We start from the raw sequence: 25,408 nt of genomic DNA, 5'->3' as shown, positions 1-25,408 counted from the left end.
ATTTGCAAGAACGTTATATTATGGAATGGAGAAAATGGATTGAGTTTATCCAGAACAAGTATAGGGTTAAGAAGTTTTATGTAGCATTCGAATAAGTCTTCTTTCGTTTTTTTTTCTTTTTCTATTCTAGTTTTTTATATATATTTAATATTGCTAAGGTGTGTTTTATCCTATATAAGCTAGAGAGTGATGGATTTTAGAATTTATAGTTGTTAGTATATGGTTGTTTATTATTGCCTTTTATATATATATATACCTTGTATTTAGCTCTGGGAAGTCGGGGGGGGTGGAGGGAGGGGGGAGGTTGGGGGGAGGTAGGGGGGAGCAGGGAGGGGGAAGGGGGGTTTTTTAAAGGAAAACTGTATTTTAAAACTTTTCAATAAAAAAAAAAGACCCAGTACGGTGGTATCTGCAAAATTAATTATCGCAGTAGATGAGTCGGACGATACACAATCATATGTGTACAATGAGTACAGGTAGGGGTTAAGCACGCAGCCCTGTGGCGAGCCAGTTCAAAGCTTCAGGGGGGTGGATAAAACAGACCCAACCCTCACTGTTTGTAACCGGTCCCTGAGAAAGTCTTGAATCCAATCACAGATGGAGGGGGAAAATTTCAAGTCAGTCAGCTTTTCAGTGAGAGTGCTCGGCAAAATGGTGTTGAAAGCCAAGCTGTAATCAACAAAAAGCATCCTGACATAGCTTCCAGGTTTCTCTGGATGGCTTGCTACAGAGTGTAGAGCAGTAGCTATGGCATCATCTGTCGACCTGTTCCCCCTGTAGGCAAATTGATGTTTGTCGAAGTCCAGTGGGAGGCATGTCCTAAGATGTTGGAGAACCAGTCTTTCGAAGCATTTCAGGACTACAGACGTTAATGCAACAGGTCTGTAGTCATTCAGGCACTCAACTGCAGTTTTCTTTGGGTACTGGGACAATGGTAGCTGCTTTCAAGCATGATGGTATACATGCCGTTTGCAAGGAGATGTTAAAGATCCTTGTCAGGACCCCTGCTAATTGGTCGGCACAGTTCTTAACCACTATCCCCAGCACTCCATCTGGGCCTGTGGCTTTGCTGGGATTCACAGTCTTCAATACACCTCTCACTTGGTGTTCACACAGGGTGAGTGGCTGAGAATCAGAAGGCCAGCCAGCAGAGGCTACGGGGTCTGGTCTTTTCACCTCGTAGAGAGCGAAGAAGATATTCAGCTCCTCTGCCAACGAGGCATCGGTATTAACCATGTTCCTCGTATTGCCCTTGTGGTTGGTTAGGGGCTGCAGTCCCTGCCACACTTGCTTCGGATTGTTGTCTGCTAGGTGGTTCTCCACCTTGTGTTTATATTGTTGTTTCACCATCCTAATGCCTGTCTGAGATTTGCCCTGGCTTCTCTGTATGTGTCCCTGTCCCCTGCCTTAAAGGCAGAATCCCAGGCTCTCAGGAGTGTTTGTACCTCTGCAGTCATCCAGGGTTTGCAATTCCCGTAAACTCTAATGCACTTTTCTGTTGTCACACTATCAGTGCATGTTTTAATATAAGGAGAGTATGGCATCTGTGTATACATTCAGGTCTTGATCTTCGAATACACTCCAGTCAGTGGTTTCAAAGCAGTCCTGCAACTGACTGAGAGCACCCACTGGCCAGATTTTGACCCTTTTCGTGACTGCCTGAGTTCTTTTCCTGAGTGGAACATAACTTTGGGCACAACAGGAGTGAAAGATGGTCGGATGTACCCAGGTGGGGGAGAGGGAATGCTCTGTATGCCTGTTTCAGATCAGAGTACACGCAGTCTAAAGTGTTCTTTCCTCTGGTGGAAAATTGCACATACTGTACAAACTTGGGAAGAACTGTCTTTAGACAAGCTTGATTGAAGTCCCCAGCCACAACAAGAGCGCCCTCTGGGTGAGTTTGCTGCTGCCTGGAGATGACGTCATACAGCTTGGAAAGTGCCGTGCTGACATTGGCATCAGGTGGAATGTAAACAGCTATAATAATTACCACAGTAATTTCTCTAGGCAGATAAAAAGGCCTACATATGACAGTCATCAGTTCCACATCTGGGGAGCAATACGTGTAAACTAATCTGCTGTTGGCACACCAGTCACAATGTATATACACGCAGAGTCGTCCTCCTTTGCTCTTACCGGAGCCTCCATCTCTGTCAGAGCGGTGAATGACTCGGCTTGTCAGCTCCACTGCTGCATTCGGTACATCTGAATGTAGTCAGGTCTCCGTGACAACCATCACACAACATTCACGGAGAAGCCTGCTTGCTGCCATCTGCAGCTGTAATTCGTCAATTTTATGGATGAGGGATCTGGCATAACACACTCGGCAGTGCTGGTCTATGAGGCTGCTTCCTGAGCTGAGCCAGTATCCCGGCTCTGCAACCACGTTTTTGTTTTTGCTCCTTTGTCTTTCGCTTACGTCGGCTCCTCCCCGGCCCGAAGACAATCCATGGAGATCCTGGAGGCCTCACTGCAGTTCGGTATGTTATGGGACTGCTGAAAATCGCTGGTAATTCTGGATTGCCTTGCAAGCTCGATGTTTAACAGCTCTATGCGTGTGTAGGCTAATTTAGCTCCTTGCACTGCACACTCATCCATACACACATTATTCTAATCACCACACACCAATACTGGGAGCTCAGGGTGGCTGCGTGTGAACGCGTCGCCATCTTGTGGAAAAAAACAAAAGAAATAATCCCAAACAAATCTATGCAGATGAAGAAGGAAGAATATTTTTAGTGGAAATAATGATAAACCAAAACCAGATACTTGATGATAGCAATATATGTATCTAATAACAAACAAGAATTCTATCAAAAATTACATTATCAAAACATTTGTTTGACGGGAGACTTTAATGCAATAGTAGATGGAATACCAGATTACAAAAGTAGTAAAATAGGGGGAAAAGGAAAGAATATACCAAGAAAAAATTAAGATGGTCCCTGAACAAATCCTTATTGAAAGAGAAAGAATTTATACAAATAGCAACAAAGGAAATGGAATTCTTTTTCAAAATAAATAAAAAAGAAGAGACATTGCTTTAAAATGTGTGGGAGACAGCTAAACATACTTCAGAGGGTTGGCTATAACCTACATGGTGAAAAAGAATAAAGAAAAAAAGCAACAACAGTTAAAGTTAAGGGAAGAATTTATAAAATTAGAATCAGATCTACAAATAAATCCACAAAAGAAAACACTTAAAAACAAATGGAAATAATAAAACATAAAATAAATGTAGCAGAGGCCGAAAAAATGGCACAACAAATTAAAAGGGCCAAACAGAATTTTTTTGAAAATACTAATAAACCGTGGAGGTGGCTAGCATACAAACTAAAAAAAGAAAGAGAGAAAAAAATTGATAAACAAATTGCAAGACTCAAAAGGCGATTTACAGTTCCAAAATGATATAATTAAAAAAATGATCAAAGACTTTTATGAGACACTTTATGATACAGAGGAAACCTTTCAAGAAAAAATAAAGCAATACATAAAAAGCAGATCTACCAGAAATCCCAGAGAATATGCAAAATATTTTAAATGAAAAAATATTAATGATGGAGGTGACAGGCTATAAAAAGGCAAAAAAATGATAAGACTCAGGTCCAGACGGGTTACCTGCAGAGCTTTATAAATGTCTACAAGTGTAGTGAAATACTTTTAGAGGCTAAAATACCAAATGCATGGACAGAAGGTAACATCACTTTAATACCTAAAAAAGTCAGACCTGACGCAAATAAATTATAGACCAATATCTCTGTTAAACATGGATTACAAAAATTTTGCTTCAATAATAACAGAAAGATTAAAGAAATTTTTGACTAAATTTATACATACAGGCCAAAATGGATTCCTATCTAAAAGACAAATAAAAAATAACTTAACAATGATCTTAGACACCCAGGGAAGCAGATGGCGTTAATATTTCTAGATACACAGAAGGCTTTTGACAATGTAAATTGGCAATTTATGATTCAACAATTAGATGAAATGGATTTTGGATAAAACTTCATAAATATAATTAAAGCAATTTACTATAAACAAACGGCTAAAGTAATTAGGGGGGCTTTCGCCCAGGTCCACCTGGTGCGCCAGTTGCGGCCCTATCTAAGCCGGGATGATCTATGCACGGTCACTCACGCGCTCGTGACCTCTCGACTAGACTACTGCAACGCTCTCTACATGGGGCTGCCCTTGAGGACCACCCGGAAGCTCCAACTGGCACAGAATGCAGCCGCGAGAGTTGTGTTGGGAGTTTCCCGATACTCCCATGTCACACCTCTGCTCCGTGAGCTGCATTGGTTGCCAGTTGTCTTCTGGGTGAGATTCAAGGTACTAGTTATGGTATTTAAAGCCCTACATGGCAGGGGTCCGGAGTACCTTAGGGAACACCTGCTGCCGGCGTCAACTTCCCTCCGCCCTGTGCGTTCCCACAGAGAGGGACTCCTCAGGGTGCCACCGGTCAGAGAATGTAGATTGGTGGCCCCCAGGGGGAGATCTTTCTCTGTGGGTGCCCCGGAGCTATGGAACCAGTTACCGGTTGAGCTCCGGACGGCGCCCGATCTTCGCTCCTTTCGCCGCGATCTGAAAACATACCTGTTCGAACAAGCCGGCCTGGCCTGAGGGGGGATTGGTGGGGGGTTTTATTATCATTTTATTGGGGTTTTATTAATGTATTTATTGTTTTTATGGGCATGTATTTAATTACTTTTTAATTTTTGTAACTTTGTGTTTTATTCTTGCCCTGTACACCGCCCTGAGTCCTTCGGGAGAAGGGCGGTATAGAAATATTAATAAATTAAATTAAATTAAATTAATTGTAAATGGAGATTTTACAGAAAACTTCAAAATCAAAAAAGGCACAAGGCAAGGATGTCCATTATCCCCATTATCCCCAGTCTGTTTTTTTTTTTAATCCCATTTATATTCTACCCTTCTCCGAAGACTCAGGGCGGCTTACAGTCTAAGCACAAATCAATGTGCTTAGCAATAGCCTTCATTCTATGTATATGCCTGCTTATTAGGGCTTTCGGGGGGGCCCAAGCGGCATTATTACAAAGTCAGCTTATTGCCCCCAACAATCTGGGTCCTCATTTTACCGACCTCGGAAGGATGGAAGGCTGAGTCAACCTTGAGCCTGGTGGGAAGTGAACCTGCACTAATTGCAGGCAGCTGGTGTTACTTAAGGAGGCATTAGCCCACTGCTCCACCAAGGCTTTTTTATCTAGTCTTATTTCTTATTCTCAAGTTTATTTTGTGGTGTTGAAATATAGGTTGTCTTTTCCAAGTCCAGTATTTCTTGTAATTTTTTCCACTTGGATTAAATCATACTTCTTTGTTTTGTAGAATTCTATCTTTAGGTCTCTATCCTCGAATTTATGTTCAGTTATCTCTTTTATCTGTTCCTTCTCTGTTGTATTTTCCTGGGATTTTTTTTGGTATAAAATGAATTGGAGATGAGTTGATCTATATTTTCAAAGTTATTTTGGATTTCTTTGTGGTTTGAAATCATTATTTGAATTAGTTGCAATGTATCATATGTCTCCTCTTGAAAAGTATTTTTTATTGATAAGTTCTTTCTATAAATCTCTGATTTTCCACAATGACCAAGAATCCAGATTTTTTTTCCTCTGGAAATAGCTTTGAGATCAGAGTTAATTATATACTTCTAATCCAGAGAGTTCAAAAAAGTTCTTTTTTTGTTCCCTAAAATTTGTAAGTTTCACTTTATCTACAACCCAAATTATTTTTTTTGTCACAGCTGTTCTCTATTGTTAAAGCTTTGAAGGTCACAGGTAGAGATTAGTTTTTTTCCAGATTTTACCAAGTCCTACATGCAAGTCATAGCTGTCATAATCCTCATCCACCAGTAAGTGTCAGCACTGGTTCATTTTTCAAATTTTAGTCCTCCATAAAAGGTTCAATACACTGCTTCCGTTAGCAAAAGGGTGGGGCAAAAAAATCCTTCTTCACTTTCGGAAGGGTTTTTTTTTCTTGGGAATTTTTTTTCTCCCCTTCAGGAAAATTGGTAGTTAGGATAGAGAAAATCGATGTTCTTACCCAGATTCAAGCACACTGTTTACGATCAGCTTAAAATAGTGCTTTTGACTTCAGTTGCTTGCAGCTTGGGCTAGATTCTGAAGTTAAGCTAGCCTTTCTCCTGTTGGTTTCTGGAAGGCTTTTCCTGGATCGATCGGGTCGACCGCTGTCTCTCCGAGGTACCCTCGACTTCACTGCCATCTCTCTGAGGCGGTTTCTGGCTCATTCAGGATTCCCTAACAGGAAGAAGCTCAGCTGGATAGTATGGAGTTTTTTTGTTTGTTTTTGTTTTTAAGCTAGAGTCCAAGATGGCGCTGCCTTGGGAGGAGAGGCGATAGACGGCCGAGCCTCTTGTTGTTTTTCAGGCCTCCTGCGGCGATATTCTGCCGTTTCCAGGCCTGGAGAGGCTGGGAGAAGCGGAGGGGGCATCTTTGGAGGCGAGGTGTGATGCAATCACCTCGCTGGAAAAAGGAAAGCACCCAGAGGATCCGGAGGCTTGAAAGAGGGCTGCGGTTTGGCAGCCCCGAAGCCAATGACTCGGCAGTTTGAGAAGAAGCAGGGAAGTGAGAAAGAGTGAAAGTGAATTTAAAGACTTTCTGAGCGAGCACGCCGGCGGGGTGCTAAGCCGATGTGAAAGGAGCAGCAGCCAGTTATCGGGGGTGGTTTTGGCAACAATTTTTTTTCTTTTCTTTTTTTGTTACCCCTTTTGTCTTTTGCTGCCGTGAATGCTGATTAGAGGCTTAAATGGACTTGTCTACGAATATGACATGATTGGTGGAAGCTTCCTCTTCCCTGAAAAAGTTAGTGTATTGATTTGCAGACTTATAGAAACTGACGGATATTGATGTGACTCCTTCTTTCTTTTTTTTTTCTACCTAAAGAGCGGAAGTGAAATTATTAGAAGGGTTTGTGATAAAATATCTAGGAAGGAGTTAACCTGTGGTGTACAGTAGTGTGGAGAAACCTCCTGGGACAAACTGAAATGTCTTTAACAACGACGTCAACTAAAACCTTAAGGAAGGCCCCTACCTTGACAGCAGCGGCCTCTCCGGTTACGACGCCACCAGGGGTTAGGAAGTCGATGGAGAGCCTACCAGCAACAGAAAAATCTGCTACAATTCAAGGGATATATACGATGCTACAAAATATGCAGGACATAATGGAGAGGAATTTTGACAGCCTGAAGGCTGAGTTGGGGGACATGAGAGAGGAGATGAAGGAAATTAAAGGAAAATTGTGTGTAGTCCAGGTGACTCTGGATACACATGAAGAGTGAATTAAAACAGTAGAAAAGGACTCTGAGAATATGGAGAAGCGGATGGAGAAATGGGAACACAGGTGCACGCAAGCATCCAAGAAGCTGGAAGATGATATGGTGTACCTGGAGATGGAGAAAGCGGCCTTTTTTTTTTTGCGCTTCCAAAATGTGACGGAAGACAGAGAAGAACAGTGGAAGAAGTGGTAGGAGAAATGATTGCAGACCTGGTGGGGAAAGAGAAAAAAGAGGTTCGGTGCGATATTGATGAGGCTTTTTGAGTTTATACCAATTATGCCAGGCGATACAGCCTCCCTAGGGAAGTGCATGTTAGGTTTACCAAAAAGGCGCTTAGAGATGAAGTGCTTCATAGAGCTAGAGATCAACCAATTCAGTATAAAGGCCGTCCGGTTACAATTCTTAAGCAACTGCCAAGAAGGGTCCGAGAGCAACGTCAACGCTATCAATTTGTTACTTCGCAATTGAGAAAAAAAGGTGTGACATATAAATGGCTGCTTCCAGAGGGGCTCCTGGTGATGTGGGAAGATCGAAAGATAAAGATTGAGAGTCTACGCGACGCACAAGATTTCTATAAAACCTTTTGTGGGAGTAGTGATCAGGAGAGTGATGGAGAAGTAGAGAGTAGAAGTCAGAGGGAGGAGAGGAATCTGGGGGGAGCGGAGGGGGGAGGGGGGAGGGGGTTGGAGAGGGAAAGGGAGAAGAATATAAGAGGGTGACTAGACAGACTACCACATCTGCATTTCTATAGAGCTGGTTTCTGCTTGGGGGAGGGAGACTTGGGGCTATTAAGAAAAACGGAACATGTTTTTCTGCCTCTTTTAAGATCCTTTGAGGAAATATAATATTCTGCCCTTTTAATATTTCCTTCTCGGGGGGGGGGCTGACTTCCAACACAGATTTCTGGAAAATAGTTAAATGTGCTATTATTGTGTGGTGGTGTCACAGTTTTATTGAATTTTATTAAAATTGTGCCTTGTATTGTGTTTTGATGTGGTACACTGTGAAGCCTATGGAGAGAGACATTGACAACTAAATATCTTTACAGCTGGGAGCAGATAGTGTATTTGCTAGGGGATTTATTTTATTCAGGTCTTATTGTTCAGAAATCTTTTAGCACAAAGATGTTAAGTGTATGAAAATACTCAAATACTTCAACAATAAACCATGACCACTTGTTTTTATTGTTTGCAGAAATGTGACCTCCATCGTTTGGAAGAGGGTCCTCCTACCACAACTGTACTGACTAGAGAGCAAGGTCTCCAATACTATAAGACCATGCAGACTATTCGGCGCATGGAACTAAAAGCAGACCAGCTGTACAAACAAAAGATTATTCGTGGTTTCTGCCATTTGTATGATGGCCAGGTAGGCAGCAGATTTCATCAAATTTTCTATTTCATTTTAATAAGGCTGTTATAGGTAAAAGAAGAATTCTGAAGAATTTTGTGTCTCGACTCTACCAGTATAAATAAACAAATTCCTAGGTTGTGGGAAAAGGTGAACACTTACCATTTCTAAAAATTTTGGAATTTTGTAAAAATATCTTCAGTGGGGGTAGTTTGTAGTGTGTAGTTGGCAGAAACAATGTACTTTAATAAAATGGCTAGTGCCAATATTTTTTATTTTAGTCTGGTTAACTCTGAATGGTAAATTCTTCAAATCTCTCCTGGTTTTTCTCCTCCCATTTTTTAATTTATATATATATTATACTCACAACATCGTGCGACGTATCGTGACTTTTTCCCCATTGCCAGCAATGGGGTGGGCATGGTTTCAGGATGACACATCCGGCCCGTGGGCCGGCAGTTTGACATGCCTGTATTATACCCTTAAGATTTTGCTCCCATAGTCTTTGGAGATGCTAGAGTTTTAATTATTTTTCCCAACCTGTTTATGATTATTATTACTGCATTGGAGCTGTCTTTGCTAAGATTATTTATATATCTCTGTACTATACTTTAAAAAATTAAATATGATCAAATGTCATGTAAGACACCTAAAATACAGTAATAAAACAAAATATGTAACAAGAGCCAGTATTTGCTTACATGTAGCATCCTTCTCAAAGGCCAAAGTGCATTGAAGTATTGTGAGCTGACTAGAAGCAAATTAATAGCTGTTTTTTTACTAGGATCCTGTGTTGCAGAGGCTTAGTGCGCCATAGTTGGAACTCAAGGTAGCTTCTTGACCATATGTAAGGCAGCTCCAGGAGCCACATACTCATTCCTTCAGATACACTGGAGCGTTATGTGAATAGATAAAGCATCTTTTTTCCAGAGCTGGCTTTTTGGTTTCATCTGAACCATTGTACAAACTCAGTGTTTGACATTTGTAGAGAACTGTATACAAATACTATCCACCTGTATATTATGGTATCATGCATGCTATTTCAAGGCTGTTGGTTTGTTTTTCCACAGGAAGCTTGTTGTGTTGGACTTGAGGCAGCCATAAATCGAACAGATCATTTGATCACTGCCTACCGGGCTCATGGCTTTACCTATACACGTGGAATTCCAGTTCGAGAAATTCTTGCTGAACTCACTGGTTTGTGTAGTAAAATGAAATGTAAATGTGGAAAGGATGAATACCACTGTAGATAAAAGGGTTAAGTTCTGATCGCATTTCCAAAATGAAAACCCTCCTAATTTGCCTAGTATATCTTTGTTCAAGTGATGTCAACTATCCTTATACCAAGAGGTTGAGGTTTTAGCCATTTATTCATGTACTGCTGCAAGTTTCTCTGCATTTAGAGAAATCTCTGCTCTACTATTTAAACATTTGATGCAGTAACATGTAAAATCTAGCCATTAACCTTAGAAAGCTTATAAAGAATATTTATAAAACAGTTTTGATTTTTGTTTTATATGGAATCTTACTCAAAATTCCAAGTAAGCAAAAAGGGATGGCATGCTAAAAACACCTATATACTATTCATATAGAGGGTGCAATGGCTCAGTGGTTAAAAGATGCTGAGCTTGTCAGCTGGAATACTGACAGCCCAGGTTTGAGACCTGAGTGCCGCACAATGGGCTGAGCTCCCATTACTTGCTCCAACTCCTGCCAACCTAGCAGTTTAAAAACATGCAAATACAAGTAGATAAATAGGTGCCACTCCAGTGGGAAGGTTCTGTGCACCTCAGCATATAATCTAATGCTGGCCACATGATCACGGAAATGTCTTCAGGCAATGCTGGCTCCCTTGGCTAAGAAACAAAAGATGAGCACCACCCCCTAGAGTCAGAAATGAACTATTCATAGGAACTTTAGTAGCGCCCCAATGTAAAATACTGTATTTTGAATATTTCAGGTCGGATAGGTGGTTGTGCTAGAGGCAAAGGTGGCTCAATGCACATGTATGCCAAAAACTTCTATGGTGGTAATGGTATTGTTGGCGCCCAGGTAAGGTTCATTAATCAAACTAGCTTTTTTATTGAGACGTGGATAAAGCTTTTAATGTTTGTCATATATTAGATTATTTCATTACTTTTATAATTCTGTGCAGTTTGCTGTATCCTTAGTATTTCTTTTTTGTAAACCTAACATTAGTTAAATTGCCAATTGCATAATGTGGGAACATTGCCACAAGACATGATGATGATTATGAGCAATTATTGCATGACTTTAAAGACGGGTTAGATGAATTTAGTAAAAGGCAGATTTATCAAGGGCACTTAATCTTGAAATTCAATGTTATTTCTGGTTGGTGACAGCATGTCTCCATATACCAGCTGGGGGAAAAGAATAGGAGGTGGATATGGCTATACCTCTGTGTGCAAGCAGCCTGCACCTTATTGGCCATTATAAGAAACAACAAGGTGGTTTAAGATGGTTTACCTACTACATGATATCATGTTTTATAGGTTCCTTTGGGAGCTGGTATCGCTTTGGCATGTAAATACTTTGGGAAAGATGAGATCTGTTTGACATTGTATGGTGATGGTGCTGCAAATCAGGTAAGTTTCCAGGTTTATTCAATTAGATGCATATTTCTATAGAGCATCATCCAATTTGACATAATAATATGCCTGTAAAAAGGTAAAGGTTCCCCCGCACATGCGTGCTAGTCGTTTCCAACTCTAGGGGCCGGTGCTCATCTCCGTTTCAAAGCCGAAGAGCCAGCGCTTGTCCGAGGACATCTCCGTGGTCATGTGGCTAGCATGACTAGACGCCAAAGGCGCACGGAATGCTGTTACCTTCCCACCGTAGTGGTCCCTATTGTTCTACTTGCATTTTTATGTGCTTTCAAACTGCTAGGTTGGCAGTAGCTGGGACGAGTAACAGGCACTCACTCTGTTACACGGCACTCAGGATTCGACCCACCAAACTGCTGACCTTCTGATCGACAAGCTCAGCGTCGTAACCCACTGAGCCACCGCGTCCCTGTACTTGCTTGTACTTGCCTTTAAACACTTAACAAGTGTGACAATGCTAAGGCAGCTGGTTTTAGGTGGAAATTTCTCATGAGTTTCTTCCCATGCTGTTATTCTTCTTCCAGGGTCAAATATTTGAAACTTTTAATATGGCAGCCTTGTGGAAGCTGCCATGCATTTTTATCTGTGAGAACAATAGATATGGAATGGGTACTTCTGTAGAGAGAGCTGCAGCCAGCACAGATTATTATAAAAGAGGAGACTTTATTCCAGGTCTTAGGGTAAGATATTCACTATTCTCAATTTTTTAAAGAAAAATGAATATTGTAATACTTTTAAATAAACTTGTGTTTGGGGGGCTGGGGTTGCCACTAGGTTGATGGCATGGATGTTCTTGCTGTAAGAGAAGCTACAAAATTTGCTGCTGATCACTGCAGAGCAGGAAAAGTAAGTATGAGTAAACTGTATTGCATGTGTAGTATCTATGTTTGCATGTTTAAGATAGGCAGAATTTCAGAGAAATTTATTCTGTTTCAAATACATGTAACAATACTAAACTAGGAAGTACTCTTTTAGCCCAATTTTCAAACTACCTTGTGAGCTCCAAACCTGGTAACTTTTTATAAATCATAAACATAGTGCTTAGTAGTGTGATTAACATAAATATTATTAATATGGGAATAAGTTTTCAGATGAAGAAATGAAGAGGCAGCATACTCAAAAAGGACAGTTAAATACATGCTCAACTGTAACCAAATAAGCATACATATCATTAAAGTTATGATTATCCAATAAACATCAGCATGCAGGGTGTGTTTGTGCACCTGTCATAGGTGAAATGAAGGAATATTCTGTGGCAAATGAAGGTAAATATACATGTCCCAGGATAATGTTGCAGGATCCAGTCTACGTTCGTCACCAGGACTAAAGGTTTCTTTCTTCCAAGCTTTTGGGCTCAATGTTGGAGCCCATCATCAATGTTAAATGAATGGTCATAAGTCAAGGCGTACTTGTAGGTATCTGCCCTTCTCTGTTAAATGAGGTTTGAGCGGTTTCTTTTCAGAGTTTTCAAAGCATTCAGAAAATAGGAATAAGAACCACAATCAACAATTTAGCACAATTTTAGCCAACTCTCAAGAGAAGTTGCATTATAACTCTTACAGACAAATTATATAAATATGAGCTATGGATACTAAAAATGGGATATAGTAGATTTATTGGAACCAAGTGTAAGTTCCTGAAATTTTATTTAAATCTAAGCATTAATCTAAACATTGAATATAACAAAATACTTTAAACATATAAATGTTTTAGGGAAATTTTGTAATATTTTTGTTGCTGTCTTGGTCAGACCTGTGTTTTTTAACGGAGCAATTTAAGATGCAAAAAGTTGAGAGCTACTGGTCTAAATGATTGTCTTAAACTGGCATGCCTGTCTGCATTTAGTTATTAGCAAAATCAGGGCATTATTTTCAAAGGTATTAAAGACTTCCATTATAACAGGGCCCTGTTGTGATGGAACTACAAACATATCGTTATCATGGGCATAGTATGAGTGACCCTGGAATCAGGTACAGTAATTCTCTACTGTTCCATATTAGTGGTGGGTAAAATTACATTATCCTGGAGTGTACTTGAAGGAAAAGCAGAAAATGCAAATAGTTTACAAATTAGAGGCATGGAAATTTGGCCAAGACTACCAATCTCTTCTACTACATAATCTTACATATTTTAATCAAATCATTTTCTTAAAACAAGGAACTTAAAATAGAGATTTTCACACTATGAGTTGTATCCTCTTCCTACTTTGCAGGGATCACATGATAAAAGCTTGTGAGGGCAAGACAGGAGTGTTGTCAAAATACACACTAGGCTTTGGGTCCTGCTTGGCCTGTTTAAGCCAGCCGCAGGCTTGCCTGGGCAAAATAGAAGTATGTTTTAATAGTTCTCCTATTTTGTCTAGGATGCCTGCAGAGATGGTTGCATTACTGAGAAGTAATTACTAAATTAAAAATTAATTATTAAATTAGATAGTAATTTATTTCTTACCCATCCCTACCTCAATAAACATTATTGACCCATTATATTGGCACATTATGTATGGCGTGGTTTGTTCGCTTTCCTGTTGATCAAAATAGTCAAAGCAAAATATGATTTAGACATGGCTAAAGCAAACCATAATCCAATAAAAACAAATGTAAAGTGCAGTTTGCACACTATCTTCTACATGAGAAACTTAGATGACTTTGTGTACATGCACGCCTGGTCATATTTCAGTTTCTTCCCTGTTTTTCTCCCTTAAATTCTGAAAGTTTTGTCTATCATTTTATAATAGATTTTGTAAATGGCCAAGCTCAACCAGATTTAGGACTGTTCTTTAACAATAAACTCCCAGTCTGCATGTCTTGCATTGGATTAATTTTTCAAATACTTTTATTGTTTTTACAATTTGAAGACTCATAGTAGAAACAAATAATACATAATATATTACAAAAGTTTAATAAGCAGTACCACACATACAAAAAAGTAAATCTGCATGTAGACTTTTCTCATTTCACATCAACATTTTTTAATCAAGACTTTGTTTTATAATTGATAGCATTTAATCAAGACTTTGTTTTATAATTGATAGCATTGATTTCCAATCCTGAATACATCTCTTAATTTACCTTAATTTGTTTTTGTTAGATTAATGAAAGACAAAGAATTTTAAATGTAAGAGGAGTCTTTTTCCTGCTGTTTGGCTATATTCTTATTTTACCTTACATTATATTCCTGCCCCTGAAGAACAAAGCCTTGAATATCTTATACCATTTGCTATATAAATGCCATAAATGTCATGATCTTCATTATATGATTATCAAGTTATTGGGAGAAACTGTTTTTCATACAGTTTACTAGTGTAATTGGCTTTTTTACAGTTACCGAACAAGAGAAGAAATTCAAGAAGTAAGAAGCAAAAGTGACCCTATTACTCTCTTGAAGGACAGAATGGTGAATAACAACTTAGCTAATGTGGAGGAGCTCAAGGTAATATTTTTTCTTTTCACAGGTTATGAAAAGTAGATAGAAAAAACTTTTCCTTTGAATAATTAGTGATGAATTGGATGTACAAATAGTCCTCATTTAATATTTACTTGTTCAAATCAAAGATGTAATTAAGTACTTTACTAAAATAACCATACTCAACAAGTAGTCCTTAATGGTATTGTATATGGAGGGAAGTAAGCAGTGGAGTACCCCAAAGTTCTACCTTAGCCTCAGTACTCTTCAATATCTTCGTAAATTACTTAGATGAAAGAACACAAATTTGCGAATGACACTAAGCTGGCAGGAATAGCCAACATCCAAGAAGACAAGCTCAGAATCCAAAAAGATCTTGACTGACTTGAACAGTGGTCCCTATCTAACAAAATGAAATTTAATGTGGAGAAAAGCAAGGTTTTACACCTGGGCAGGAACAACCAAATGTGTAAGTACAGATTAGTCTACACCTGGCTCAAAAATAGCTGTGAGAGGGACCTTGGAGTCCTAGCGGATGATCATTTAAAACATGAGGCAGCTGTGTGAAGCAGCAGCCAAAAAAAGCTAATACAATCCTTGGTTGTATAAACAGGCATAGGTTCATGTGAAGCATTAGTACTGCTTTATAAATCCTTAGTAAGACCACACCTGGAATATTGCATCCAGTTTTGGTTACCACATTACAAAAAAGATGAGACTTTGGGAAAAGTGCAAAGAAGAGCAACTAAGATGATTAAGGGCCTGGAGACAAAAACATAATGGTTGCAGGAATTGGGTATGGCCAGTCTAGTGAAAAGAAGGTCTAGGGGTGACATGATAGCAGTATTCCAGTACTAGAGGGGCTGCCACAAAGAAGAGGGGGTCAACTTATTTTCCAAAGCACCAAAGGGCAAGACAAGAAAAAAATGGATGGAAACGAATCAAGGAGAGAAGCAACCTGGAATTAAGGAGAAACTTCCTAACACTGAAGACAATTTACCAGTGGAACAGCTTACCTTCAGAAATTGTGGGTGCTTCATCACTGGAGGTTTTTAAGAAAAGACTGGACAGCTACCTGTCTGAAATGATATAGGGTCTCCTACTTGAGTAGGAGGTTGAACAGGGATTTTCAACCTTTTCACCCATTGTACCACTTTTAGGATATGGCAACATCCGAGTACCTTCAGTTGCCTAGCAAGGTGTCAAAAACTTGATGACCAAAAATAGGAAAAAAGTGATGAAGTACAGGTAGTCCTGGACTTACAACAGTTTGCTTAGTGACTGTTTGAAGTTACAACGGCTCTGAAAAAAGTGTCCCGCAAGCCACAGCCGAGCAAGACGCCTGCCTGTCCGGCGGCGTTCTTCCTTCTGTCTGAGGTTTTCATTGTTGTGAGCATTTCTGTTGAGGATTGGGAGCAGGGGTGAGGTGGGGTGGTTGGTTCTTATTCCCCGTTTGCTGGGTGGTTGCAGCAGGTTTTGGTCACTTCACGTGACCCTGGGACACTGTGACCCTCATAAATATGAATCAGTTGCCAAGCATCTGAATGTAAATCACAAGACCCTGGACATGCTGCAACATTCCAGCTGATCGGCGCTTCTGGGTTCAGCAGAAGCGCCAGGATCAGCGTCGTGCTCCAGCTGGAGCCTGGTGCAGATCCTGGCGCTTCCGCTGAGCCCTGACAGCTCTGTAGCTCCAGCCATCTCTCGCTCAGGCTTGTGCTGTGCAGCCACCGGTTGAGCTCATTCCTCTCCCCCGCTACCACTTTTCTAGGATGCTCGCATACCACCTGCCTGGTGCCAATATAACGCAGGTGGTACCCGTAAACTGGTTGAAAAGCCCTGGACTAGAATACCTCCAAGGTCCCTTCTAGCTCTATTCTGATTAAACAACAAATAGCAAATTACAATGGCATTGAACAAGGGCTACTTATGGCAGTCACATGATCATGATTTAGGCACTTGGCAGTCAGTCACAATTATAACCTTGTAGTGCCCTGTGAGGGACGCAGTGGCTCAGTGGGTTAGGACGCTGAGCTTGTCGATCAGAAGGTCGGCAGTTTGGTGGGTCAAATCCCGAGTGCCGCATAGCAGAGTGAGCGCCTGTTACTTGTCCCAGCTTCTGCCCACCTAGCAGTTCAAAAGCACGTAAAAATGCAAGTAGAAAAATAGGGACCACTACAGTGGGAAGGTAACAGTGTTCCGTGCGCCTTTGGCGTCTAGTCATGCTGGCCACATGACCACGGAGATGTCCTCAGACAAATGCTGGGTCTTCGGCTTTGAAACGGAGATGAGCACTGGCCCCTAGAGTCGGAAACGACTAGCACGCATGTGCGGGGGAACCTTTACCTTTACCTTTAGTGTCCTGTGGTCATGTGATTGCCATTTGTGTCTTTCACTACCACCTTTTGACAAGCAAAGACAGTGGGGAAGCTGGTAGGTCACAAGTGGTGATCATGTGACTAGAGCATTGTGTCTGCATGGGATTTGCCTAATGACAGCAATTGGGACTGCCAGAATTGCTATTGTAAGATAAGAGTGGTCATGTGGCATTAGTGCAGGTTCGCATCCCACCAGGCTCAAGGTCGACTCAGCCTTCCATCCTTCCGAGGTAGGTAAAATGAGGACCCAGATTGTTGGGGGCAATTAAGCTGACTTTGTAATAATGCCGCTTGGGGGTGTGTGTGAAAGCCCTAATAAGCCGGCATATACATAGAATGAAGGCTACTGCTAAGCTTGTAAGCCGCCCTGAGTCTTCAGAGAAGGGTGGGATATAAATGGAATTAAAATTTAAAAAAATACATTATGTTGCTTACTGACAGAGTTCCAGTTCCAATTACCAGTAAGCCATGACTACCTGTATCATCTGATATTAACTAGCAGTAGTGTAATTAAGAATCTGGTGAAAAAAATGGAACGAGCTGCAGCTGCAAGGTGACTAAAATGAAGTGGGAAAAAGCCACAACTATGGCTTGAGGACAGAAAGTCAAATAGGCCAGCCCTGTCCTCCTGTTCTTCATACTCAATGCATAGACTATAGTAAGATCTGTCTCTTCTCATGAATGAAGAGTCTGCAAAATCAGGATCATCGGGCAATGAAGACTCTCCTTTAGATTTCATTGGGAACAAGAAACATGATGATAGTACCCTGACTGAACAAGTATATTTGCCCAGAAGTGAAAACTGCTGATTGTTGAGATAGCCATCTGCCTAGGATGCCTTAGTTTGGATTCCTGCACTGAAAAGGAGATTAAAAATGGAATCCTAAATGTTATCTTCCAACTATTTTTTATAATCTAATGGGACACAGTAAGCACATATATGTATCCTTACCTTTGTACTCCATCACAAATAATTATACTTACCTTTTTGTAAAGAGATGGGGTGTGTGTGAAACCTAACTCAAAGGCCTACTTTCTAGTTTCCATCGTAATTTACAGAGATTCATCCCCAACTAGGTATAGCACATTTTCATACATATTGAACTCGAGGGCCTTTCTACACAGAAAGCAAAAAGAGACTTATACTTTTGGAGTCCCCAAAATAGAGTATGTTTTTTTAATAATTATTAAAAATGTGAGTCTTAATATGTCATTTCGAATTTGTCTATCTAGATTCATATTTGACATATTAGTGTCATAATCACATTTATTAGAAAAATACCTTCAGAATTCTTTTTAACTAGCAATCATAGTTGACAAGGTACAAATTTTTGTATTTACACTTTAAATTTAATTCATCTTCCTTTTGGCTAAAGATGGTCCTGCAGTGGTATAATCTGCTGTCTTGAATCTTGCTGCCCTTCCCAAAACTTTGGTCAAATGGGTAGAAATTAAAGTCCAAAACTTTAGGAGATAATTTTTGTAGCTAGAGACAGAAACTACTTCAACAATATTATAATTAAATAATACTTAAGTAGGTATTCAAATTTGAAAATGCCACATGTGTGTATCTGATATGAGGACTACTTTTTTAAGAATGATCATGATTAGAATTTTTGTAGCTTGCAGTATCTGGACTTATATTAGACTTACAGGGTTTTGATCCTGATTATTTATTGCAATAACAAGCTGTGTGTTGGCAATGTAAGTTTAAAGCACTTTACTTTGTATTTTTGAAGGCTTTCTTCTTTTGTCTATTAATATTTTATTGTTTCTGGTATAGGAGATTGATGTGGAAGTAAGAAAACAGATTGAGGAAGCAGCACAGTTTGCCACCACTGATCCAGAACCACCTCTGGAAGAATTAGGCAATTTTATCTATTATAAAGAGCCACCCTTTGAAGTGCGTGGTCCAAATCAGTGGACTAGGTACAAATCTGTTGGCTAAGAGAATTCTGATTCAGCAGCCAGTTAAACTGATAAGATATTATATTGGAGTTTAACTGTTACATCTGTTCTAAGTGATAAAAGCCAGCTAAGATTTTGGTCATAAAGTAAGTTTTAGAGAGGGTGGGGAAACGAGAAATATGGAATTTTGAAAGAAAGTTGTGCAAGAAGTAAATTAAAAAAAGATTTTTTAAACTTCAGTCTGTTCTGTTTTGCTGTATGATGAAAATTACTCCGCTAAAATGGCATTATTTACATTAATAAAAACGGTTCATCAAGATTTTCCAAGCATATATTTTCTTTTATATAAATCTCCTTCTTCCCTTCATTATTTTTCATTGTTTCATTCATTGTATTTACTTTCAAACTTAATATTTTGAATATACTCAAAATATATTGATATGTTTAATATAAATAATATATTCAACCTAATTTTTTTTTTAGAATTCTGTGTGGAAATACTTTGGGGGTTATCTTGCTCTTACAAAATTACACAAAACCTAATACTGTATGTTGTACAACTCCCAAAAACATGTTTTTAAAAAGCAGCAGGTATATTAGAAAAGATTTACATTTTACATATGAGCAACTGCATTTCATAAGATAAATTGTACATGTAGCTATGCTTAAAATAAGCATTTTCTAAGTTACTGTACATTTCTAAAATTGGGTAGATTGTTAAATGTGGCTAACTTGCAAAAGAAAATTATACACACACTATACACACACACACACACACACCATTTAGACTAGTCATTATTTAATACTTAAAAATGTTAGTAAATTTTAATGTTTGTGCAAAATATGCAAGGTAATCAGCGTATAAAATGTATTTGGAATGTATACTTTTTCTTTCAGTCCATTAGCATCTGGCAAAAGTGAAATGCTAAACCTCCATTCCCAAGACTGTATTTTGCTTTCTGTGTTTTAATACTGCATTCCAGATGCGACAGACAAGTCCGCCCCTATATGAGAAAATAAAATATCATCTTAAGTTTGGTCTAACTGGAAAGCAGTATTTCTAAAATTATGCAATACTGTTCTTACCGGAGTCTGAGCAGTTGCAAATCCTCCTTTGTAACACTGTTTAGAACATCGCTGAGTGTATAGTCCTCTTGAACAAACTGAAAGAAATAATTTGTGTTTAGAGAACAGTAAACAACAGCATTTAACATCTTGCCTATTTAGTCTTACCCTATCAATTGCATCTGAATCAGCTCTTTGTTGTTTTAACCAATTGATAAGTTCTTCGTCAACGTTGTGTTGAAGAGGTGACGGTTGAATTTCTGCAACAATTCAAAGTATATTAACTAAACATATTGTCCTAATGTTTGCTTCTAGAATAGGCCTTAGGTATAAATAGGTATTACTTCATATAATCTGGTTACTACACTTAAAATGAGTAGAAAATTTCATTTGCCCACTTACCAGTAGTTTTTAACTGGAGCTGAAGAAGTTGCAAATCATGAACTTTTTGCTGTAATGTTTGCTGAAGGAGAGTCTGGTATTCCCTTTCCCTCTGTATTAGGTTTTCCAGTAACCTATTATATAAAAAAATTGTACTTGATGTAAAACACAATCTAATTTAAAAACTGTATTTATTCACATGGACAACCTAGTTTAAAATGTGTTTATTGTTACACTTTTTCTTTTTTCCATATACAAAAATACGATTTTGCCAAATTATGATTTTCAACCAGATGAACTACATTCAATAAAGTTGATGCATTCAGGGCATCAATTATACAGAACCCTCATAACATGCAAAAGAGTCGGGTATGAAATTAATAAACTGTTCATATACTGGTATTTAAAACTAGGTTTGTATATGGAAGCTAAAGGTGTAGGATACTCTTAATTTGCTCACTCTTAAATATAAATTTAATTAGTATCCTACGCAAACGTATTTTGATTTTCTGAAGCAGAAAACATTTTTTTTCTTTTGGGGATTATTTCTGATATTGCAGATATAAAAAAATGCAGAGAGTCAGTCTGGTCTAGTGATTGAGGCATCATCAGGCTGGAAAGCAAATCGTGACTTCAAGTCCTGTTTTAGCCTTTGAAAGCCAGCTGGATATCTTTGGGCTAGTTACTCTCTCTCAGCCGAACCCATCTCACAGGGTTGTTGTTGTCAGGATAAAAATAAGAGAAAAGTGTGTTAGATATGTTCGCTTCCTTAAGTTCTTTGTAAAAATAATTAAGGCAGTATATATAAAAATAAGTTTCTTCTGGATTCTTTATTGGACTGTACACTAGATTTGGTGACCCAGAGTATAAGAATGAGTGTGGATATCCCTTTTGTCTTCCTATCGGACTTCCAGCAGAGAAACTGATTGTCCTTGCAAGATAAATAAAAAATTACAATGTTACAGTCTTTAATTGGTTGAACTATTGCTAAAGAAATGTATGCAATATGTAGATTATCATAAAGATCACTAAATCACTAAGTTTGAATGTTTTTAATGCAAATATTGTCCAGAGTTCTTTACCTGTTTGTTTGCTGTTTTAATTTATTTAACTGCAAGCTAAGTTTCTGTTTAGTGTCTAGGGCTTGAAAAGAAGTGAGTGTGCGCCCTCCAGCAGTAACTGATTCCTCTGGTCTTCCTTGTTCAGCTGGCTGGTAATCTTCCTCAATTTCAGCTGCCTCTTTATCTACTCCTTCAGTTTCTGATGCTGGTTCAAAATGAGTTCGGAGCTCTGTGTATAAAGCAGAATTGTACTAATTTTTTGCTTCTCCTTTTCTTATAATATGAACCTATAAAAACTCCATTTCTAAATAATGACCACTGAAAAATATTTCATGTTTAGCAATTCCAGAATAAATATGCCCCATGATTCTGATCTCATTTAATAACTTGGTCCCCTGGTATTTCATAATTGTATGCCATTTTTAGAAGAGAATATACATAACAGCATATGACTGAAATTCTCTGTGAGCTTGGTTTTTGTTTGCAGATGTCTATCCAACTAGGTAACATAGTCAGTGTGAACTTTGTGCGTGGGCTTTGCTACCCATTTATATACAGTATGTCAGATCCAGCAGCTTCAGCTTGGTACCTTGCTGACGTTCTGCCATCAATCTGGGTGGAGAGGGAAAAACAAATGACAATAAAGCTGTATACTTTTATGATAGGAAATTGGAGAGTGGAATTGACTGCTGAGGAAGAACAGAGCGCTTTGGAATCCAGTTCATGTTGGCGCACTGGCATCAAGGCCTTTTACCCTAAGAATGGAATTTTACCATCCCAAATACCTCAGTGTTTCTCAAAACATCTTGGTGGTGCCACATTGTCTACACCTGGTTGGACTAAGGGGGAGGCTAAAGGGAATATGAGTTTAGTTCTCTATTGGCATGCAGGAATTTTAGATTCCGCTTGACTTTACTGTGTTCAGCATCTCATAGTAAAAATACATTTTCACTTCAACCAAATGGAGTTGATAGGGGCAGGTGTGATATTAATGGATCTGTAATTGTGGTCAACCCGGAGAGAACACCACCTCTACCATAGGGACCGTGCATGCTATGTCGGCTCAAGGAAGCGACAAGGTGATTGAATGCTGGGGAGAGACTTTGTCCAGGCTCCTTCTGGGCTGGATCTCACCAAATGGACAAGACACACAGAGAGCTGTGGTGATCCACCGAGACCTAGGTGGTCCCTGGGCATCAGAAGGAGGGCTAAATGCTGTGTGTGTGTGTGAAAAACATCTACCCATTGCTCCTAAGAAAAGACATGTTAGCCCATTTGGCCAAAGGGAAGATCTTTACTAAGTTGGATTTTCCAGAAGCCTATTACTGAGTTTGGATCAAAGAGGGAGACAAATAGAAAACCATGTTTAACTGCTCCTTAAGGTATTTTCAATTCAGGATCCTCCCCTTTGGACTATAAGGGGCCCCACTGTCTTCATGCATCTGATAAAGGAGGTGCTGCACGAGCACCTTTACAAGAACATGTTGGTCTAACTCAGACATGTCAAACACAAGGCCCGGGGGCCTGATGCGGCCCGCAAAGTGGTTTCATGTGGCCCGTGAAGCCATCCTGGAAACAGTGAGGGAACGGCCCCCACTGCCTTGGCTCTGGCCCAGAGACCCTCCTTCTGCCAGAGACCCTCAGATTTGTCCCACTCCTGCCCAGGCCCCCCATAGACAACCTTGATGAGAACAATGTAGAACTGGCCACGCCCACCCAGTAGGCTTTAGGCATTCTAGTCACGCCCACCCAGTAGGCCACGCCCACCCTGGCCATACCCACCCGGCCCCCTGAGGGCAACCGCAATGCTGATGCGGCCCTCAATGAAATTGAGTTTGACACCCCTGGTGTAACTGGTGACAAACTGATTTATACTGAGATTATGACCAAGCATGTGAAACTCTTTAGCGTGGTCTTTAAAAACTCAGGGCTGCTCAACTCTATGCTAAACTTTTGAAATGCAAGTTCCACCAGAGTAAAATTGACTGCTTGGGCTATCTCATCTCCCACAAGAGGACAGAGATGGACCCTGAGAAAGTTAGTGGTGGTGTTAAGAGTACATTCCACTCCGCACCAGAAAGCAACTGCAAAGCTTTTGGGGGTATGCAAAGTTTTAGTGCCAATTTATTCCATCATTTGCCCAGACCGCCCTCCCCATAACCAACTTGCTGAAGACAAAAGGGGAGAGAAAACCAAACCAAGCCAACCACTGTAATGGACAATGGAATGCCAGGCAGTATTTGAAAGACTCAAATGATTGTTTGCTACTGAACCATCCAGACCCTAATGCCCTGTTTATTATTCAGGTGGACGCTAGCGATATGGTCATAGGAGCTATTTTTTTACAAAGGAACAGCCAGGGTGCCCTACAACCATGTGTGTACACCTCCAGGAAACTGATACTGAGTGGTGATGGGTGATTTGGGAAAAGGAGGCTTATGCAGTGCACGGGCACTCTTAAAGTGGAGGCATTTCCTGGAGGGGAACAAGACCCCTTTCAAGGTGTGGACTGATTATGAAAACTTAGAAGCCCTAAAAACACCCTGGAGATTATCACCCAGGTAAGTTCAGTGGGCTCAGTATTTTAATCTCACTCTTTGCTACCTCCCAGGGGGAAAAATTTCTTAGTTGATGCACTATCCAAGATGCTTCAATATAACAGCACTAAGAAGGAAATTTCTATGGACTTTATAATAGAGCTACTGGAAAGCTCGGGAAATACTGTAATCTGGTTGATCACTGATTTGTTCTTTAAACAAATGCATTTTGTGCCCTATCAAAAAAATCCTTCTGCCTGCACCTTGGCTAAGTTGTTCACCCACCAATGTCGACAGGCTGCACGGCACTCTGCAAAAAATAATTTCCGACCACAGGGTGCAATTTACTTCAAAATTCTAGCAAGCGTTTCTAAAACTTCTTGGGACATCCCAGGGCCTTAGTTTCAGCCATCATTCTGAAATGAATGGGGTATATGTAACACTAGAATGGGGTGCTAGAACAATACCTGATATATTATATAAACTACCAACAGGACAACTGGACTAAACTCCTTTTTGCTGAAGTGGCTTATAACAACTCCACACATAGCAGCACCGGGATTACCCCTTTTAAGGTAGCTACTGGGCAGTTCTTTCTGCCCATGCCTGAACTGTTCCTAACCACCTCCCCATTTTATCACTGGATTGACCAACTACAGAATTCCTGACCAGTGGTTAAAAAATCATTGGAGGAGGCAACAGATTTATAAAAAAAACATGTAGACAAAAAGTGGACAACACCCCAAAACTTCAAAATAGGAGAGTAGGTCTACCTCTACAAACTACCTGTAGTCCTGGCAACCTTCCAAAAAAAAACTGGGACCAAAGTACGTTGACCCTTTCCCCATCAAAAGAATTGTCAACCTGGTTACAGTTGAACTCCAACTGCCAAAATCTCTTAGGCACATTCACCTGATTTTCCATTGTAGTCTAGTAAAATCGGAAACTGAATCCCATCTGTGTCCCACACCACCTTGGCCACCCAAACATCTCATGATTGAGGGGGAACAATATTTTGAGGTTGAAGATATTCTAGACTTTCACAAACACAGTGGAAAGGTCCAATATTTAGTTGCATGGAAAGACTTTCCTCCCTCGTGAGACTGAATGGGTTGATTTTAAGCACATTAAAATAGCCAAACTCCTTAAATGCTTCCATAACCAATATCCTGATAAACCAAAATAGTTCCCTACTCTAACCATATATCTACTTGTTGTGTCTTTCCATATGTTTTGCAGGACTGATGTCCTTGTCAAGGGGGGGCAGCATGTCAGATCTATCAGCTTCAGCTTGGCACCTTGCCAGCATTCTGCCATCCATCGGGAAGAAGAGGGGGAAACAAATGGGCAATAAAGCTGTATATACCTTTATGATGGGAAATTGGGAGGG

The 25,408-nt window shown here is 39.8% G+C and overlaps 2 protein-coding genes across 3 annotated transcripts in view; one reads left to right on the top strand and one right to left on the bottom strand.

The window, feature by feature from the left end:
* PDHA1 (pyruvate dehydrogenase E1 subunit alpha 1) overlaps positions 1-19,293 on the top strand; it is a 37,575-nt gene extending 18,282 nt beyond the window's left edge. For both annotated transcript variants that reach the window (XM_083362957.1, XM_083362956.1), the window contains 9 exons: positions 8,507-8,680; positions 9,733-9,859; positions 10,623-10,714; positions 11,176-11,268; positions 11,811-11,966; positions 12,061-12,132; positions 13,189-13,256; positions 14,607-14,715; positions 18,850-19,293. In XM_083362957.1, the coding sequence (XP_083219083.1) occupies positions 8,507-8,680; positions 9,733-9,859; positions 10,623-10,714; positions 11,176-11,268; positions 11,811-11,966; positions 12,061-12,132; positions 13,189-13,256; positions 14,607-14,715; positions 18,850-19,014 (1,056 nt within the window). In that variant the 3' untranslated portion in view covers positions 19,015-19,293. The remainder of the gene's footprint in view (positions 1-8,506; positions 8,681-9,732; positions 9,860-10,622; positions 10,715-11,175; positions 11,269-11,810; positions 11,967-12,060; positions 12,133-13,188; positions 13,257-14,606; positions 14,716-18,849) is intronic.
* Positions 19,294-19,402: 109 nt separating this feature from the next.
* Positions 19,403-25,408, bottom strand: part of MAP3K15 (mitogen-activated protein kinase kinase kinase 15) — an 89,981-nt gene continuing 83,975 nt past the window's right edge. The window contains exons 25-29 of the mRNA XM_083362918.1: positions 21,503-21,710; positions 20,442-20,554; positions 20,208-20,299; positions 20,061-20,137; positions 19,403-19,978 (exon numbers count right to left, since the gene is read on the bottom strand). Of these exons, the coding sequence (XP_083219044.1) occupies positions 19,900-19,978; positions 20,061-20,137; positions 20,208-20,299; positions 20,442-20,554; positions 21,503-21,710 (569 nt within the window). The 3' untranslated portion in view covers positions 19,403-19,899. The remainder of the gene's footprint in view (positions 19,979-20,060; positions 20,138-20,207; positions 20,300-20,441; positions 20,555-21,502; positions 21,711-25,408) is intronic.

Source organism: Vipera ursinii, assembly GCF_947247035.1.
Source record: "Vipera ursinii genome assembly, chromosome: 4".
NCBI lineage: Eukaryota > Metazoa > Chordata > Lepidosauria > Squamata > Viperidae > Vipera > Vipera ursinii.
This window is presented reverse-complemented; position numbering and strand designations above follow the sequence as displayed.